Below are 13,946 nucleotides of genomic sequence, written 5' to 3' on the forward strand. Positions count from 1 at the left end.
GTGACAAGAGAGATCAGAACCCCAGCTCATGGAAATAAAGTCAATGCTACACAAAATTTGTACAGATTTTCTTCAGCTCTGTGATACATGTAAGCAGCTGGCTCCCCACACTTTACTGAAAGCATCTCCACTTGAGTACTCCCTATTTGCTAGGTGTTTTATTTAGCAAAATAGCTTCATTGAAAAAAAAAAACAAACCACTTTTATTTGTATTTTGGACATCAGTACTTTGACTGGCAGAAGAGGAGGGGAAGGAAAGTCACGTTCCTTATGTACCACAGGCATTCTGCATATTCTGCATTAAGATGCTGCAGTCATCTGCATGAATTTGAAGAAGAGCAGAACAGCAGTGTCAGAAAGGCACTGGATTAAGAAACAGGAGTAGATTAAAGTTAGTCAAGAACTGCCAAAGGCACTGAAATGAAACACGGACAAGTGAACATTACAAACACAGATAAACTCCCTTGTGCCTCTAAGCTGTGGCTGGAACTGCAATGGCAGGAGAACATTTAAATGGTACCAGCAGCAGTCAAAAACAGTGACTTCAGCACAGACCAGCATGGTCCACAGGCATTGTCTGCAGGGTCCTGGCACTCTGCTTGGAAGTGCCCACCCTGAGAAGAGGCAGAGTCAAGGTTACTACAGTGCTCGAGGCAAAGCAACTAACACTGCCACAGGTGAAAGGCACATTCAGAAATCCACAGCAAGGAGACCACAGCATTAGGCCACCCAACTGATTCAAGCTGCAACCTGCTCGAAAATGGGAGTCTGACCCAGGAAAATTAATCTTATCTGTCTCACAGGTGAAAGTAAACACCTGAGATAGCAGGATGCAATTTGATTGTGGCAGGGAAAAAACAACTGCTTTAATAAACTCCATCAGGAGCAGGAGTCTGTACCACCAAACACACACAGATCCAGAACCTCCACAACAGCTGCATGGAAAGTGGTATTAGGATCTAAACTCTGCCTTTCCACCCACCACATGCAGGACACTTGTACCATTTAACAGGGTGGATAAGGGCAACTCTTGACCTTCAATGAAAAAATATACACAGTAATTAATTAAAAAAAAAAACAATGGCCATTTTGAGAATTAAAACTTTTATTAGTGTATTCACATATTAGGCAAATGCAACACGCATGAAGCTTATTTCTTAGGTCCACAAGTTCTACCAATACATTAGTCTACTGGTAAAACTAGCACAAACTGGTAACTGCTTTGCCAATTTTTGAAAGGTGTCCGGCCCATTTTCTCAAGGCTTGATTTTTGGTATTGCTTCTATGCCCTAGTCATTATGGCATAAAAATATCCATCACTATCATCAATTCAGTCAAGTGATTAAAAGCTGTAACACTGGCCACATTTTTGTTCTCAAAGCTAAGTTATCACTAGCTGTACTTACAAAGTACAGAACTAGTGTAATTGATGAAACAATGGAAAAAAACAGACAAAGGCAATCCTGCTACTGCCACAATAACAAAAGAATGACAGACAGCTAGATCACAAGATTGTTAGTAAGATGTGTATTTTTCAAGTCAGAATAACCCTTCTATACAGTTTCCCAACCCAGCCCCAACCCAGACTTATTTGTAGAATATATTTCAGAATATTTTTAATATGGTGCAGCTGTAGTGTCCAAGGGTTCACAATAACATGCACTGTCATGAAGAACCTGGAAGTCCTCCTTCGCTGGTCATACCTCAGCAACCACTATCCTAGAGGTTTTGCAGAAGCAACTACTTTTAATAACAAGGCCCATTATGACATAATGAATGCGTATGATCTGGTGTGTAAGTAAACTATAAAAGCGACTCAGATAAGAAATTTAAATTCTGTTACTGAAATATGTTAAGAAGCTGCATCTATTTAAAACCTAAACAAAGAGTCTAGCTTAACCCAGGAAATAATTTTTCAAGGTATACGGCTCCAAAAACTAAACCCCATTAATTTTAGTGACATGAAAAAATGAAAAAAATACAGATGATAAGGGGTAAGACTTATTCAATGAAAAGAAAAAAATTACAGATGTAAGGGGTAAGCCAATAACCTTGTGCACTTAATCCAATATCTAAAGCCATGGTAAATTCTCAGTCCATGAGAAAAAAATCACTCATTTCAATGATCCAAGGTATAAAAAAGTCCCAAATTACACCACTGCCAGCAATATTGCTGGCAACAGATGCATCAACTCAAATGGGTATCAAAAAGTAGACTGCTAGTGTGATGGACGCTCAGAATTTATAATATGAATTCATTTTAGGCCCCATTAAGTATATAAAGTGTCTTAAGACTTCACAGATGAAACTCAAGACATTTCTTTCCCTTCCAATCAAGGGACTTTTCTTTAAGAACGCAGCAAAAAAAAAAAAAATCAGCTTTTCTATAAGGAAAGTCTTTTTATGTTTAGGACAACTTGAAAACCTGCTTATATTAAAAAAATATAAAAGAATAAGGGAGCAAAGTCTTGGAATTTCATGAGATACTTGCCCCAATCAAAAAACCAAAATTACTTTTTATGGGAACTAAAATGTAGAACAGCACAATACTGTGATATTTGAGATCATGATACATTATCTGTATATATACTTAGCTATTCATGTTATTGATAACCATTAGGACACTCAATTATATACCCAATAAAAAACACCATTAAAGAGTCTTTAGAACTGTCCCTTCTTTCTGAAGAAGGCTTTTCTATACACTAAATTTTCATCTAGTATCAGAGTATAGGAAACAGAATCCACAAGGTGCTTTAACTGATGAGACCTCAAGTGCTGTTTTTTCTTTTTTCTTTTCTTTTCTTTTTTTTTTTCTTTTTCTTTTTTTTTTTTTTTCCTTTTTAAAAAACCTTTTTAGATAGTAAACAGTTCATGGGGACCACACACAAATACTACGACAGACGAGCTGTTATATTAAGTCTGTTGACTGGACTCCTTTTTTAGCCCACAGGTGACAGAGGAGAGTTTTAGGACATGCTGGAGCAGCGAACTGAAGGGGAGCCCATCTGAGTCAATACTTTGTCCAGCCACTGTAGAGGCCCGTTCAGGTGAAGCTCAATCCAGCAAGGAGTGCTTGTTACCGTCTGCCGCCTAGAAAACAAAGAATAGGGAAAAGTCACTCCATGGGGTTGGTGTCACCAGGTGAGATATCCTTTGGCAGCTCTGAAGATGGACATGCTGCTGGTCAAGGCTGGGCCAGCTAGGAATGGTGATGCCTCTGGGATAACAGATTTAAGAAAAAAATGAGGTTGTTACCCAGTTTTAATCGCCACAGAAGAACAGGGTGAGAACAAGTAAGAGGAATGACTCTGCAGACACAAAGGGCAGTGGAGAAGGAGGGACAGGAGCTGCCCCAGGTGCCAGAGCTGAGATTCCCCTGCATCCCATGGAGGGCACCACGGTTGCAGAGATGCACCTGCAGCCCCTGGAGTAGCCCACGCCAGAGCAGGGGGTGCCTGAGAGAGGCTGTGAGCCCCTGGGAGGCATGTGGAGAGGGAAGCCCATGCTGGAGCAGCCTGTCCCTGAAGGACCACATCCCATGGAAGTGTGATCCACATTGCAGCAGATCATGGAGAATTGTTGCCCATGGGATGGACTCACACTGGAGAAGTTCATGTAGAACTGTCTCCTGTGGGAGGGATCTCACACTGGAGCAGGGGAAGGATTCCAACTCCTCTTCCTGAGTAGTGGCAGGAACAACACTTAAAGAACTGACAATGACACGCATTCCCACCTCCCTTTGCAGCTGGGGGAGAAGGTAGAGCTGGCAAGGGGTGAAGGTGCTTTAGGCGTTATTTTACTTCTCATTATCTTGCTCTGGTTTTGTTAGCAATAATTCATTCAATAATTCTGATTCAAGGCTGTTTACCCAAATGGTATTTGGTGAGGGTTTCTCCTGGTCCTTATCTCATTACTATTTTGCTCCATTTTCTCTCCCCAGTCCAGCTGTGGACAGGAGAGAGCTACTTTGGTGGCTGCCTGGAATCCAGTCAGAGTCAACCCACTACAGCCAGAGAGCAGGCTCAGCAGCCACAGAATTCTGCATCCTATGATTAGATATGTTTCCATCCATACCTAGTACACAGAGATAAAAATCTGTAACCATTACCGTAACTGTTACTAAACCTCTTCCAGAAAAAAAGGTCCCAGAACTCCAAAGCATTTCACATATGTAAGACAAATCAATAATTACCTGCTTGTTCATAATAAATGAAGAATATTTCACCCTGAAGAATAACATCACAAGTATTTTCTTCAAGTGCCACACCAAAAGCCTTACTTCTGAAAAGAAATTCAGAAGTGAAGGTTGTCCAGCTGATGCAGTGTTCACACCACAAACAACTGTGTGCAGCTGTATCTCAACCTTTCAAGGGTCTGCATGCATACCTGGATTTGAATTTTGTAGACAACTACTGAGAAATATGGAATAGAAGCCCTTGGCTCTGCACTGCCAGCGTGGCCAACAGCACAATGCTATGGTGATCATAAGCTCTGGCTTTTTGAGGTAAACTACATGATAAATGTACCAAGGAAATTGGCAGATGTTGTCAGAAACACTGTATCAAAACACAGTGTGTGGTTGCACTGTGCTAACTGATGGTATCGCAAAGGAACACCAAACTTTATCTCTGATTTCCCATAATCTTACACTTCTACATGTGTTTTGTACTACAACATCCTCACAGAAACAACTGACGTAGAAATTGGGTTTCCCTTGTCTTTTATAGCTTGCCTATAATTTTCCACAATAGAAGACCTTAATTTAAACAAATATAGCACATTTCAGTAAAGCTGAAGGACTGACAACCATAAAAGCTTCATTCTCTCTCCCACATACCTTTGTTTCACAGATCTGCTATTCAAACATCTTCCTTCTCATCTCCAAAGTAAAGAAATCAGTATTGGACAAAACAAATTCTGCCTGAGAAATCCTATTTCACTGTACCCACTCTAGGCATGGGAGTTTTCCCTAACCAGACTGGCAAGACAATGGTTGCTAAGCCAGTTTTTTGTAGTAACTCCAGCCATCCCAAGATTCAAAGGCAGCAGATTAGTCAGACACAAACGGAGCTCCTTCATTTTTACTGTCGGCATGCAGCCCTTTCCTTTAAGGAAATCTGTTTATATAAACAGAGGAACTGAAAAGGCAGAAAGATTAAGACAGTGAAGATTGATTTCAAAAGTTTCACATTTTCTAGGAGAAGACAGCAGCTGGGGTCTGTGCTCTTTCAGCACTCTACAAAACAGTTATCTTAGCTCCAAATGCCTATGTCAGAACAAAGTGATACAACAGAAAAACAAATCTAAACCACAGGAAATATAGATTGCATTTACTCTTGAATCCTCTCCCAAAGAAGGAAGTTCATTATTCCACCACTGTCAACTCTCCTACAATGTGTTTCACAACACAATTCCTCAAAATTTTACAACTGGTTCAGTTCAACAATCCTCCCTTTGCACCACGCTGGTAAAAACTGGTAAAATAGTGACAGTCACTGAGCAGCCATCTTAAAGCTAAAAACGCAACCTCTTCAACCCAAAGATTTCCAGTTCAAAGATCACTTATTACCTCTGCTGAACTTTGTTCAGAAGATGATCCTGGACCTGGATTGTTCCTGCACTAACATGAGCATTTGACTGGTGATCTGAACTTCTACCATCCCCAATTTGGGCCAACATGTAACAAAGCAAAAAGCTTTGTTAGGTATTGTGTCCACCAAGCCTATAAAACATATCACCTTGCTGTACCTGCACATTTACGCACATATGCTCAAAATGCAAGTAATGCTTTGCCTCTGCCTAAGCTTGTTCTATGAGAAATGTTTTTTTCACATAATAATGAAGCACAGATGTTTTAACAAGAGTGATGGGGTTTACAGTGTTTCCTGATCCATTTCAACAAGTCAAGCTACATTAATTTAAATTCAAGGTTATGTCATTGGAGCCACCTCTTCTTGCTCTAATCCCAGCTAGAGCATATTTACAAGCTTTGTGTATCAGTAATTTATTAGCATCATCTTAAAGAGATGTGCAAAGAAATTAGTTCATCATGAGTCAGTAACCAGTTTTTGTGCCGTTTTGGCAGTGCTACCACTGCAGCTTTTTCAATCCTACGGTCTACAAACAGTTTATAGACCAACCACCAACATTCTCCCCACTCAGAATCAACTTTAACAAAAGCCTCCCTACAGTTTTAAACCAGCACTTACACTCACTTCAAGATGCCTCTATATAATCTGACTGATTAAGCCTTTCTTCTGCTCAGATTTGAATGTTGTATTTAATTATGCCTGAGTGTATACATACTCCTTCAGGGCCAAATCCAATAGCTCTTTAAACCTGAGCCAGATTTTTTTCTTACTTCTTCCTAACAAAGAGGTACCAATTTATTCCATTACTTAAATTTCTCATTTCATCTCATTAGACTACTACAAAATTGGCTTCATTTAGCTGAGAAACCTCCCCCACATACCGACTCTGCTATTTACATGTATGTATTTCAAGATCAGATAAAGGAATCAACCCAAGTGGAGCCTACACACCATTATTCAACTTCAGAAATTATATGGCTTTTAAAAAAATCGTTATGTATTGCATTAGGGTATTGACTTGTCAAACTTCATTCTTTCAGTGGACAATTTCTAGAGAGGTTTAAGAGATTTGTTTAAAACCACAGGTCTAGCTCTCCAAAATAATGAAATCTTTAGAACTGCTCAATTAGAAGTCAATTCCTTTTCTTCTTGAATTTCCATACTGCATTAAAAACAGTCCTCAACTACCACTTTTCATTTGTGCTAATAGAGAACACAATTAGAATCTATTCCAAAGCAGATAGAATGCTATTTCTTTCCACTCAAAGAACTGTTTTTAGAAGTTTTACTACATAAACACAATCATCTTACTCCTGCAAAGCTTTTTCCACTGTAAGTTCCAAAATACTTGCCATCCCTTAGATGCATGCTCTCCAGCTATTCCATTCTGCAAGAGGCACTGCCCATCTCTCCGCTGGGTACCACCAACCCCATCCTGCACCACAGCCTGAGGAATTCATGCTACATGCAGAGCAGGACAGAGACCAGAATGACTGCAAGTCTAACACACAGCAAATAATCTCACAGCACAAACCGTGGAACTTTAAGATGATGGCGTGGATTTCACCACAACATGCAAGCCAGCAGGGCTGAGCAAGGGAACGGAACTTTGACGACATTCCTTGCTCAACAGTTGGCTTCAACGCAACCCTAAAATCAGTTTATGGACTTTGTAACTTAGCAGTTCCATAGCTGAGGGGGGGGAAAAATGGAAAATATGGGTTCAATTTGCAGAGAGCATATCCACAATAGCAGCAAGAAGTGTGTATGTATGGCTTACATACATACAAGCCAGACAGAAATGGTATACTAGTGAAAAAACAAAAATTATTAACTCAAAATTTAAGAACAAAGGAGGTTATTTTCTTACCTGTATTCAGCCCCCCATCCTTTAACAAAGCTCATTCTTATGGTACACATTCTAGTAAGCTGATAGACTGCTTCAAAGCCCTGATTCACAGATTGAGCCAGAAGAGCAGCAAATTCTTGGTTATTAAAGATTTTTAGATTGCATCCTATAAAGAGTCAAAAAGGTACAGTCAGTGAATACACCTGCACTTGCTACACAGAAGTCTGAATCTATGAAGAAACTACAAAAAAGGAAAGCAAACATCATACAGTGACCACCTCCACTGGGTGCTTTCACCCAAGACCTTTGGCAGGCCACTGACCTGGAGGAATCTTGCACACAGTTGCAGGATGCCAGCCGTATCTTTGATTGCAGTTGGGGCTCTGAACGAAGATCGCGCTATCACTCAGGCACTCGGCAAAAACCTCTCCGCCAATGTAGTACAGACGCACTCCCCTGCCTGTAGCAAAATTCAAAGGAACTCTAGTTATGGTATGACTAGATTGGGGAACAAGGAAGTTTATTTTTCAGAGAAAGCCAAGGTCTTTCTTTACAACACAAACAGAAATCAATTATCTACACGACCTCAGTGCTGTGCTGACAGCTGTAGCAGGAGCAGAACACAATTAAATTGGATTTTTCTCCCATGAATGCAAAATATATGAAGGAAAAAAAGCAGAATAATTTTTGGTCAAAAGTGAAAGAGCCTTTTTTAGCCATATAATGGCTTGTAACCAAATCCAAGCTCAGAAGCAGTGTTCATAAAACAGAATTAAAACTTGTGCTAATATTAAGGCATTGTATGTGAAGCAGCACAGGCCACTATGGTCAAAGGAGAAAACATAAGTTCACCACTGCAAAACTCTCCACTTACATACACCCACACTATTTCACAACCTATTGCATACCCCTGTGCTGCTTTAAAAAAACCAATATGATTTCATTTAGCCCTATTACAAACAAAAAAAACTGTGAAAAAAAAAACAAACTCAATTTTCCACCTTTAAATTGTTACTTTGTTCTGTCTCTGAGTGGAAAACAAATCTGCATGGTTTATTTCTAGCAGAAAGTAAATAATGTGCAAATGATCTCCCAGAGAGAACTATTTATAATTAACAGATACTTTAGAGGCCATAGTTTCCATTCGCCTTTTTCGTTAAAACAATTTTTCAAACAAAATGTGAGCTCCCTCTATTAAAGAGTAAGGGCTCATGAGATTTTTGCTCTTCCTTATCATTGATCATTTTGACCAGGCAGCACAAGCACAGCCTGGGTTTCTGCACATCTAAAACTTTATTAGACAAGCATCTGGATTTGGCATTTGGACTTGGCATAAAAGGAGTCAGTTCTACTGAAGAGGCTGAAATTTTACTGCAAGTAAAAATAACAACAACAACAAATCTCATAAATGTTGCTAATGAAAGTATCCAGAAAAAAAAAAAAGAATGAATGTAGTTTACTGAAGAACCTGAAGTCAAGACACTGCATTGTGGAAAACAACATTCTTGACTAACCATTACAAAGAAAACCTTAATCATGTCAGAACAATGGGTTCTCAATAGCAGCTTTTCCCATTCCAGAAAAGAATCCAGAATTTCATTCTATCAGTGTCCATTCTGCATTTTATAAACTACAGTAAACTAAGCAACATGGGAATATATTGTAATTGAAGCTTAAATTTCAATTACAAGCAAATCTGAATATAAATGCTGCTCAGGGCAGAGTGGTCCATTGAGGACGCTGGAAGCCACAAATCTGCCCCCTGGGATGCTTTGGTGCACTATCATTTTCCAGAAGGCAAGAACAGCAATGTGAGCTACTGGAGTGCCACACAGTAGAGTGGCTTGCTCCTGTGCTGCCCGGAGGGTGACAGCTGTGTGACTGCAGCTGGCACCAGCTATGGGGCTACCAAGTGAGGAAAGGCAGCTCCTTTCAGCTCTAGCCATCACTACATCTCTTCCCAGTTCAAACTGGCTTCAGCAGCAGAAGCTGCCATGCTTCTCCCTAATTTCAGAAGCAGTGACTCTGTCTTTCCACTTCTGTTCTCAGCCAGTGAAACCAAACTATCCTTGACAAGCCCTGAGAGATATGGCTGACGGCTGGCTGCACAAGGGTGAAAGGAACCCAACCCACATCCTACCTGGGTCATTCCAGATAATTTAACCAACAAAATGAAATTAAATAGTTAAAAGATCAGAGATCTTTACCTATATGTCGCCTTGTCATTTCCACTGTAGCATTTCTGTTTACATTGGAAAGCAGACCTAGACAAAATCGCTCTGAATTTGATGGATCTGTAAAGCCATCTACAGTCAGGGAAGGCTGAGACGCATGGAAGGTTTCTCCCACTCTTTGATTCAACTCATAATATGCTATTGAACACCAAAACGCAGGCTCCGAGTAAGTAACTGGTTGCAAGTCTAAAAAAAAATTTTAAAAACCAAACTTAACACAGATTTTGAGGCTGAAAGTAGATCGATCTACCCTGCTATTTGTCTCTCCCAGAAATGACAGCAGTAGTCTCCTCAAACTACTCAAACTATATTTTGCTTGCTGTCCTTTTTACCTACTTCAGTAAACAGAATGGAATTCAATCTTCCACACAAGGGAAGGAGGAGGGGAAGAAGGGATGATCTAATCTGACCACAGCTCATTTAGTTCAGTACTTGCATTTTGCTCGGCAAAATGATTAAGCTAATGGTGCTCTGAGCGCCAGACGTTGAGACATTCCTGTTGCCTTTTCTGTAGCTTGCAAACATTTTGGCAGCATTAAAGAAAAGATTAAACTATCAAACACGGAACAACAAAAAGAAAAAAAAAAAAAGATAATCATGTTCTTTTGTATTAAACTCTCTCTTTAGATAAAGGTAGTTCCAAGCTACTTTATTGTCCCCTACTAGAGACTCTTCCCTGTGTATCTTCAGGCTTTTTTCTTCACTGCTTCCCCTTTTTACCTACCCTAATTACTTACTCAGCGTTCTGCATTTTCCTGTCACATCCTGTCACCATTCCTTAAATAAACCCATGGCAATCTGATCTTCCTGCGGCACTTACAGACACACAGCAATAGCACTGGATCAAAGCAGGTGGGCTACTAATGTGGGAGCAACTACTGTGCTGTGGTTACAGGTGAAACAGTACATGAGAAGAGCAGCAGAACACACACACAAGGGAGACAGCAAGTCTGGGCAGCATCACAGAGAGGCAAACATCCTTTTAAACTATTCATTTTATAAATGCTATTCCTGCACACACAAAGATACTACTTCTTCTCTTTGCTACGAGCTCAACAGGTACAGAAATAGAGTAATTGTTAACAAGTGATTAACCCAGCCCCATTATGCTTAACACCAGGAAGCCAACACAAGAATGACCTCTTAATATAGCTCTTAATTTCTTACAGCACATTTTCACTTTTAAAGTAATTACATATATAATGAAGAATCACTACACATGGAGAAATAATTGTAAGTATTTCCAGCTTACCCAGGCTATGATTAACTGGAGAGAGAGTACTAGGAGACAGCTCTGCTGGAGATCCTGTTGAAGCAAGACAGACAGGTTTCAGAGCAAATGTTTTTTATTATTTCAGATCAGTAGGCATAACCATTATCTACATCAGGTTTTCATTGAAGTTTTTCAGAGTAAGAAACATCAGTTTTCTGGAATATCACACACTTACTCTGAATTAGGATTTCATTCAATCTTCCAGACTTCTGTGTACCCCACTCCTTGTAAAGACTCAATTAACTTAGCACTGTATTTTGGCAGAACTGCCACTTGGCACCCACTCCCAACATTATTTATGCACTTCTCCAGTGAGAAGGTAGTGATTTCCCAAATTCAGTAAAAAAACAGGTAAGAAAGAGTCGATGAGACAAGCAAGACATTGCCTCTCTGTTCTCAAAGGAAAAGAGTTATCTTGGAAAAGACCTTCCAGTATCTGAAGGGAGCCTTCAAGAAAGTTGGAAAGGGACTGTTTACAAGAGCAGGTAGTGACAGGAGAAGAGGCAAAGTCTTCAAACTGAAAGAGGAGAGATTTAGATTAGATATTGGGAAAATAAATCTTTATGCTGAGGATGGTGAGGCCCTGGCACAGGTTTCCCAGAGAAGCTGTGACTGCCCCATACCTGGAAGTGTCCAAGGCCAGGCTGGACATGGCTGGGAGCAACCTGGGGTAGTGGAAGGTGTCCCTGGTGGAAAGAGACGGTCTCTAAGGTCCCTTTTATCCCAAACCATTCTATAATTTATGATTCTATGATCACCAGAAAAGAGCAAGCTAGATTTCCTCATTTGAGGAAATAATTCTTTCCCAGAAGGAGGAATTTAAACACTCATAAAAAAAATGAACTCTCCAACACAATTTGCACACAAGGTGGCAAAATACAGAAAAGCTTTCACAGAAACATTCCTACAGTGACCACTGATGTCAGGCTGTTTTAATTCAGGTATTTATTGTCACATAGTGGGAAAATATTGCAGTTCTTACAGAAACTGGTGCAGCAGATTCCAACTTACTGAAAATGGTTGCTAACATTAGCTAACCAAGCACACTCAAGTCTGCCAACACACAGCAGGAGGCTCTTACCCAGCACATTAACTGTGCTTTGTCCAAGTCTAAGGTCAACCACATTATCTAGAAACCCTTACATACAAAGGCACAAATGCCGTTACTTTTGCCACAGAACCTTCCACACAAGAACTTTAATGTTTAATTTTAAACATGGCAGAAGTGGTAAGTTTGTCAGAGTTAGAGACGGTTCTCAGAACACAGACTGTCTATACCTTGTTTAGGCCACAGACATAGTGCTTCAATGAACCTGTTTGCCGGGGAATGGTTGAAACCAATTAGCTATTAAAATCTATTTTAAGGGTTTCTGGTCAAGTCTTAATTAGACTTGTATGCTTCTGTTACAGAACAAATGTAATATACTTAATAAGTCACAGAATGTTTTAGAAGCATTTCCCTGGCAAAATCTGCTTTGTTCATTAAAGACTGGAAGTGGTATTTTAGGCATAAAACACCAGGTTTTACAGAGCAAAACTGCAATCATCTTTTGGGCTGAATTCATGCTCCTATGCAGAGGGATCACAGCTACTAATACAAAGCCTTGAAAGTGATGAAAAATAAATCTTACCTGTATCCATGCTTTGGTTCAGCTGCTGGTCACTTGTTTCTCCATCTTCACTGATATATCCTGGAGGAGGTGTTTCTTATAAAAAAAAAGAAAAATCCACCAATTTGTAAAATGACTAGGGAAACTATTGTAAGATCCAAGTCTTGTGGATTCTGTCATGACATCTTCATGAGCTCTGTTACACCAGCTGAACACTGAATCTGAATGTAATTTTGCTGTCCCTTTTTCCTTACAGTAGGACTTCAAACAGGTTACCTGCCTTATTGGTATGTAAAATGTATCTTCTTTTGTATGTCAATCAGTTGCTGAAATTTGTTATATAAATATGAGAATCCTTGTTTGTTCCATTTAAGATAAGTTGCTGTCACTACAATGAGTAACAATTTTGTAATTGTGATCCACAGCTTTCATATTTAGTAGAATCACAAAAGAAAAAAACCATCTGGTGATTTCCACAAAAAATAATGTGAGCTGTCTTCACGTAGGATAACCATCAGATCAGATACCCTCCCACACCTTACTGAAGCTGTTAGATTTAAAGGTTGTTTTTCAGTTCAGCTCCCAAATATGTATTTCTTCCATACACAACAGCTGATTTGACTCATTTCTAACTCTATTGACTTAAAACACTGCAAAAGTTCTGTTATTGTTACCACTGATACTTCTGAGCTCTATTAAAACTATCATCTACTCTTTTAACTAGCTTTCTTTAAAGACAGAATTTCACAGACCAAAGTAAATTCAGAACCAACTTTGAAGCGTTCTGATACCAGAAACTGTGTCTAATTCCTCTGAAATATCTTCAAAACCCAGGAGAGTATGCATGTTCCTTTTTTCCACTCAAGATGTTCTTTGTAATCCACATAACAAGTTAACCAACTGCATTTCAGGAAATAAATTTCTTTGAACTGGGCAAATGTCTTTTCCTACATATTACAGGCAAAACCTGTGTTTCTTTCGTGAAAGTGTTTGAAGGTAACTATCTCTACAATCACCTTAGAATTGTCTCTGAAACTCCCAGGGGTTAAACATCTTTAATTGCACTATTACCAAACAGCAGAACCTTAAAGATAAAGACTTTTTGCTTAAGAAATAAAATACAGTTATTACAAGCATCATGTCTGAGATGTACTGCAATATTATGAGATCAGAAGGAAACCAGTGAGAGGAAACTAGATTAAGTCAGTTGATTAAAGTAAAATTAACTGAGAGAATTTTATCTTTGATTCATTCTGTGTGCTAAGTATAGACTTGACAGAATTCAATTTAAAAGGACAATTAAAGGAAATCATCACTAGTAAGAAATACAATAACAAAAATCATATCCATTTTGAAGATTTTTACAGCATTCATTGTGATAAAGGG

At 39.3% G+C, this 13,946-nt stretch overlaps 1 protein-coding gene across 2 annotated transcripts in view; it reads right to left on the minus strand.

Annotated features, from left to right (window-relative positions):
- Positions 1-2,810: 2,810 nt before the first annotated feature.
- Positions 2,811-13,946, minus strand: part of SMAD2 (SMAD family member 2) — a 48,239-nt gene continuing 37,103 nt past the window's right edge. Inside the window, exons 6-11 of one of the 2 annotated variants that reach the window (XM_058043643.1) lie at positions 12,582-12,656; positions 10,930-10,983; positions 9,651-9,863; positions 7,766-7,903; positions 7,465-7,609; positions 2,811-3,093 (exon numbers count right to left, since the gene is read on the minus strand). In XM_058043643.1, coding sequence (XP_057899626.1) covers positions 2,970-3,093; positions 7,465-7,609; positions 7,766-7,903; positions 9,651-9,863; positions 10,930-10,983; positions 12,582-12,656 — 749 coding nt within the window. In that variant the 3' untranslated portion in view covers positions 2,811-2,969. The remainder of the gene's footprint in view (positions 3,094-7,464; positions 7,610-7,765; positions 7,904-9,650; positions 9,864-10,929; positions 10,984-12,581; positions 12,657-13,946) is intronic. The other variant, XM_058043644.1, reaches the window with a different exon arrangement.

Source organism: Melospiza georgiana, chromosome Z (genome assembly GCF_028018845.1).
Source record: "Melospiza georgiana isolate bMelGeo1 chromosome Z, bMelGeo1.pri, whole genome shotgun sequence".
NCBI lineage: Eukaryota > Metazoa > Chordata > Aves > Passeriformes > Passerellidae > Melospiza > Melospiza georgiana.